The sequence below is a fragment of the Salvelinus alpinus genome, chromosome 26 (assembly GCF_045679555.1).
Source record: "Salvelinus alpinus chromosome 26, SLU_Salpinus.1, whole genome shotgun sequence".
In the NCBI taxonomy this organism is placed as follows: Eukaryota; Metazoa; Chordata; class Actinopteri; order Salmoniformes; family Salmonidae; genus Salvelinus; species Salvelinus alpinus.
The window spans coordinates 3,269,578-3,276,332 of NC_092111.1; the positions used below are offsets into that span (position 1 = coordinate 3,269,578).

At 41.9% G+C, this 6,755-nt stretch overlaps 1 protein-coding gene across 2 annotated transcripts in view; it reads left to right on the forward strand.

Annotated features, from left to right (window-relative positions):
* The window catches only part of LOC139554453 (TGF-beta receptor type-2-like), a 48,331-nt gene extending 41,873 nt beyond the window's left edge, over positions 1 to 6,458 (forward strand). For both annotated transcript variants that reach the window (XM_071367262.1, XM_071367261.1), the window contains exons 6-7: positions 3,693 to 3,817; positions 4,027 to 6,458. In XM_071367262.1, the coding sequence (XP_071223363.1) occupies positions 3,693 to 3,817; positions 4,027 to 4,287 (386 nt within the window). In that variant the 3' untranslated portion in view covers positions 4,288 to 6,458. The remainder of the gene's footprint in view (positions 1 to 3,692; positions 3,818 to 4,026) is intronic.
* Positions 6,459 to 6,755: the final 297 nt, after the last annotated feature.

Genomic DNA, 6,755 nt, shown 5'->3' on the forward strand with positions numbered 1-6,755 from the left:
CTGTCGAAATATTTTAAACGCATATTTCGCCATTTTGTTTGTTATCGCGTCACTTGGCGAACCCTGTATTGAAAAGTAAGGATAATTTTAAAAATGTAAGTCAGCGGTTGCATTAAGAACTAATTTGTCTTTCGATTCCTGTCAACCCTGTATTTTTTAGTCAAGTATATGATTAGCTTTCAATTAAACTAGATCACTCTGATAGATGACGTCAGACATATTGAGGCTTGATTTCCTAGTATTTTTATTGTGTAACCACGGTTTTGTATGGCTAAATATGCACCTTTTCGAACAAACTGTATATGTATGTTGTAAAATGATGTTACAGGAGTGTCATCGGAAGAATTCTGAGAAGGTTAGTGAAAAAATTAATATATTTTGGCGGTGATTACGTTATAGCGCTCTTTGGCTGGAATCGATGCTCTGGTAACGTTTTCACATGTGGTATGCTAACTTATCGATTTATTGTGTTTTCGCTGTAAAACGCTTAGAAAATCTGAAATATTGTCTGGAATCACAAGATCTGGGTCTTTCCATTGCTATGCTTTGTCTATTCTTATGAAATGTTTTATTAAGAGTAAATTGGTCATACACGTTGCTCTCTATAGTAATTCTAGTCGTCTTGTGATGGTCGGTGCAATTGTAAACTGTGATTTCTACCTGAAATATGCACTTTTTTCTAACAAAACCTATCCTATACCATAAATATGTTATCAGACTGTCATCTGAATAGGTTTTTTCTTGGTTAGTGGCTATCAATATCTTAGTTTAGCCGAATTGGTGATAGCACCTGAAGGAGTAAGAAACTGATGGAGTTAGAAAAGTGGTGTATTTTGCTAACGTGTTTAGCTAATAGATTTACATATTTTGTCTTCCCTGTAAAACATTTTAAAAATCTGAAATGGTGGCTTTATTCACAAGATCTGTATCTTTCATCTGGTGTCTTGGACTTGTGATTTAATGATATTTAGATGCTACTATCTACTTGTGAAGCTATGCTAGCTATGCTAATCAGTGTGTGGGGGGATGGGGGGTGATCCCGGACCCGGGGTAGAGGCTCGTTAGAGGCTCATTTACCTCCTGGTGATGTCAAAATTGGCAGGCCAAAACTCCATCCCGTCAAAACAGGCGAAAATTTCAAGCAGCTCTTACACAATGGTTACCGTGGTTATTCCAAACTCGTAGTGTGGAAATATTCATAAAACACAGGAAAATCACATTTCTGACTGCTGGGCCTTTTGACTCCGCTTACTTAACAGGTCAACTCATCATTGTTTTGAGAGATTGTGTTGTGAGATGGTAAAGGTTTTTATTATGATCCATATACTACACTGCTCAAAAAAATAAAGGGAACACTTAAACAACACAATGTAACTCCAAGTCAATCACACTTCTGTGAAATCAAACTGTCCACTTAGGAAGCAACACTGATTGACAATAAATTTCACATGCTGGTGTGCAAATGGAATAGACAAAAGGTGGAAATTATAGGCAATTAGCAAGACACCCCCAATAAAGGAGTGATTCTGCAGGTGGTGACCACAGACCACTTCTCAGTTCCTATGCTTCCTGGCTGATGTTTTGGTCACTTTTGAATGCTGGCGGTGCTCTCACTCTAGTGGTAGCATGAGACGGAGTCTACAACCCACACAAGTGGCTCAGGTAGTGCAGCTCATCCAGGATGGCACATCAATGCATCAGGAGACGTGGAGGAGGCCGTAGGAGGGCAACAACCCAGCAGCAGGACCGCTACCTCCGCCTTTGTGCAAGGAGGAGCACTGCCAGAGCCCTGCAAAATGACCTCCAGCAGGCCACAAATGTGCATGTGTCTGCTCAAACGGTCAGAAACAGACTCCATGAGGGTGGTATGAGGGCCCGACGTCCACAGGTGGGGGTTGTGCTTACAGCCCAACACCGTGCAGGACGTTTGGCATTTGCCAGAGAACACCAAGATTGGCAAATTCACCACTGGCGCCCTGTGCTCTTCACAGATGAAAGCAGGTTCACACTGAGCACATGTGACAGACGTGACAGAGTCTGGAGACGCCGTGGAGAACGTTCTGCTGCCTGCAACATCCTCCAGCATGACCGGTTTGGCGGTGGGTCAGTCATGGTGTGGGGTGGCATTTCTTTGGGGGGCCGCACAGCCCTCCATGTGCTCGCCAGAGGTAGCCTGACTGCCATTAGGTACCGAGATGAGATCCTCAGAGCCCTTGTGAGACCATATGCTGACACATGCACATTTGTGGCCTGCTGGAGGTCATTTTGCAGGGCTCTGGCAGTGCTCCTCCTTGCACAAAGGCGGAGGTAGCAGTCCTGCTGCTGGGTTGTTGCCCTCCTACGGCCTCCTCCACGTCTCCTGATGCATTGATGTGCCATCCTGGATGAGCTGCACTACCTGAGCCACTTGTGTGGGTTGTAGACTCCGTCTCATGCTACCACTAGAGTGAGAGCACCGCCAGCATTCAAAAGTGACCAAAACATCAGCCAGGAAGCATAGGAACTGAGAAGTGGTCTGTGGTCACCACCTGCAGAATCACTCCTTTATTGGGGGTGTCTTGCTAATTGCCTATAATTTCCACCTTTTGTCTATTCCATTTGCACACCAGCATGTGACATTTATTGTCAATCAGTGTTGCTTCCTAAGTGGACAGTTTGATTTCACAGAAGTGTGATTGACTTGGAGTTACATTGTGTTGTTTAAGTGTTCCCTTTATTTTTTTGAGCAGTGTATTTCCATGTCTTCATTCTATTCACGATGTGAGTACTAAACGAATGCAAAAGTGAAACAATAGTTTCAGTACAGTATAGGTATTCATTATGGATGTATTTCTTAATGCCACAGTGCCATTGCCCCCGAATAACCCTGTTGTTTTCAGTTGGCTCTGTCTCATGTCTGTTCAATGTTCTTTTCCAATAATGTTTTTGCAATATGGAGCTATTGAGGATCATTTACTTACTGGCATACCATTTTTTTTTTGCGTCGGAAATCTGGAAAATGACTTTTAGTTTCATTTAGCGCTTGGTTCTTATACAGAATTTGTCAGACTACTTTAAGTACCCAATTTGGCCTTTCTGAAACAAATGTTTTTATACCAGAGCTCCACTCTTCAAAGTGAACTTGAGTTTGATTTGTTGCTCTACCAAAAGGACAGATCAGATCAATGTAAAGATAAATAGTTCTCTGCAAACCATTGACTAAAGTTTCCAGACGGCATCATCCCAAGCCAACTCTTTGAAATTCTGCCTTGAGTAAACTTTATTTCTGCATGGGGTTTGACGAGCATCTTGGCCGCCGCGTTATAAGATAGCTGACACTGAGCCAATGCTGAGTTGGTGAGTTGTTTCAAGCACATTCTCACTGAGATCTAATGCAATAATATTGACTGTTTCTCTCAGGCAGGTTTTCCCAGGCCCCTGATCCTATAAACCTAAAACAAATGTAATTTTTGACTTCTGTGACCTCTGTATATCTCTGTTCATGTTTGAGTATACAATATGATAGGATACTTTATTGTCCACTTTCATGGAAAATCATTTAATGAGGCCAGAACTACATTTGAATATTCACAAACCAGTACAATGTTCTGTGGCTCTGTCTGTGTGTTTATGAACCTACAACGTATCTTTTGAGTTCTGTATCTCTCTGGCCCCTGTTTTAAATGTTCGGCTTTGTGTGTGTTTGTGTACAGAGGTAAAGGACTACGAGCCCCCCTTCGGTAAGGTGAGGGAGCACCCGTGTGTGGAGAGTATGAAGGACAGCGTTCTCAGAGACAGGGGACGACCAGAGATCCCCAGCAGCTGGATCAACCACCCAGTAAGTAACTAAGAGCTGCTTTCATTATGCATAATGCACACATTCTCAGATGGATTATTGCATAATTTCCTTGCACATTTTATTTATTTTTTACAACAGCTATTTTTTTCATAGGATAATCTGATTAGGGCCAACCTCTCACTACCGACTCCAGTATCTGTGTACCACTGCTGACTGTAAGTCTCTGTGCTCCGCTCCTCCTCCCTCAGGGCATTCAGGTGGTGTGCGGCACGATAGACGAGTGCTGGGACCACGACCCCGAGGCCAGGCTGACTGCACAGTGTGTGGCCGAACGCTTCAATGACATGGAGCACCCAGACAAGCTGTCTGGACGCAGCAACTCAGAGGAGAAGATTCCCCAGGACATCTCTGTGACGGAGTTTGAAGAGATTGAGAAGAAGGAAGTATGCCTCAGAAACTACAATGCCCCTGCTGGGGAGGCTGAGAACTACAATCAACCAAGCAGCTGAGAGAGATTTAAGTGGAGAGTCTCTTCGTATATGCTCTGTTTATTTGTCCTGCTTGTGACTCCAAGGAACAAACAGTTTGGCTGTTGTGTGTCATGGATGTAAAAGGGAACAAAACTGAACAATCCAATCAGCAAGGAATTTATATCATGATTTTTTTTTTTTTTTAAGATATACAGCATTTGCTCCAAAGACGGATTAAAGCCATGACTGGACTGGTGAAAATATAAAGCCCTCTTAACTAAATACTGTTTGCACTTTATCAATAGCTATGCATACCAAATGATGTACAGTACCAGTCAAAAGTTGACACACCTACGCGTTCCAGGATTTTCCTTTGTTTGTACTATTTTTTACATTGTAGAATAATAGTGAAGACATCAAAACTATCAATTAACACATATGGAATCATGTAGTAACCACAAAAGTGTTAAACAAATCAAAATATATTTGAGATTTGAGATTCTTCAAAGTAGCCACCCTTTGCCTCGATGACAGCTTTGCACACTCTTGGCATTCTCTCAGCCAGCTTCATGAGGTAGTCACCTGGAATGCATTTCAGTTAACAGGTATGCCTTGTTAAAAGTTCATTTGTGGAATTGCTTTCCTTCTTAATACGTTTGAGCAAATCAGTTGTGTTGTGACAAGGTAAGGGAGGTATACAGAAGAAAGCCCTATTTGGTAAAAGACCAAGTCCATATTATGGCAAGAACAGCTCAAATAAGTAAGACAAACGACAGTCCATCATTACTTTAAGACATGAAGATCTTTCAAGAACTTTTAAAGTTTATTCAAGTGCAGTCGCAAAAACCATCAAGCGCTATGATGAAACTGGCTCTCATGAGGACCACCACAGGAAAGGAAGACCCAGAGTTAACTCTGCAGAGTTACCAGCCTTAGAAATTGCAACCCAAATAAATAAGTAACAGACATATCTCAACATCAACTGTTCAGAGGAGACTGCGTGAATCAGGCCGTCGTGGTCAAATTGCTACAAAGAAACCACTACTAAAGGACACCAATAAGAAGAGACTTGCGTTGAGATTTTTGGTTCCAACCGCCGTGTCTTTGAGAGACGCAGAGTAGGTGAACGGATGATCTCCGCATGTGTGGTTCCCACTGTGAAACATGGAGGAGGAGGTGTGATGGTGTGGGGGTGCTTTGCTGGTAACACTGTCAGTGATTTATTTAGAATTCAAGGCACACTTAACCAGCATGGCTACCACAGCATTCTGCAGCGATATGCCATTCCATCTGGTTTGCGATCAGTAGGACTATCATTTGTTTTTCAACAGGACAATGACCCATCACACCTCCAGGCTGTGTAAGGGCTATTTGACCAAGAAGGAGAGTGATGAAGTGCTGCATCAGACGACCTGGCTTCCACAATCACCCGACCTCAACCCAATTGAGATGGTTTGGGATGAGTTGGACCACAGAGTGTAGGAAAAGCAGCCAACAAGTGCTCATCATATGTGGGAACGTCTTTTAAGAATGTTGGAAAAGCATTCCAGGTGAAGCTGGTTGAGAGAATGCTAAGATTGTGCAAAGCTGTCATCAAGGCAAAGGGTGATACTTTGAAGAATATAAAATATATTTTGATTTGTTTAACACTTTTGTGGTTACTACATGATTCCATATGTGTTATTTCATAGTTTTGATGTCTTCACTATTATTCTACAATGTAAAAAATAGTACAAACAAAGGAAAATCCTGGAATGAGTCGGTGTCCAAACTTTTGACTGGTAATGTATATTCAGTTACTGTATATTCTTGATGACAATACAGTGCAATTATAGGAAAGAGGGGTACTGTACCATTGTATCTGGAAAAGAAGAGAGCTGTCAATACTGATACACTAATACAATTTTTACCCGTTTTCAACTGGCACTTTTTGACATTTTTAAAGGCATCATTGGATGATAACAGGGACTGGAGAATGCAGCTATATCAAGAACCAAGGTGAAAGTTTCATTCCTGGCAGCACGGTATGAGAAAAGGGCCAAGCTATGAAATGGAAAATGATTCCCAACAAATAAACCCAGGGGAATGCTGATATGTAATGACAAGGAAGGGAACTTGATCCCTTCTCAATTAAAGATCTCTATCAAAAACCCTCTATGTATAATGTTAAAAGCCTTAATTAAAGACTTTCAGTGTTCTACTCTTTTAAAGATGGCGTATTTTCATTTTCTTGGCATAGGAATCAATGTTCTATTTTTCTTGCTGTCTATTATTCACCTTGACCTGACCTTAGGTCTCCGGTTTGATTGAATAAACTTAGGTAGCTCATGTCCATTCTCTTTTAGCTAAATGGCTACAGTGTCTTCAGCTTGCTCTCTACCCACAGTGTTGAAGGCTCACAGTGTGTGGACTACTCCAATGTGTGTACTACTGCCGGACAGGACATTCAGTCAAACCGCATTACAGTAATATGTTAGTTCATTTCACTGCCACTCTGAAGTGGAGTT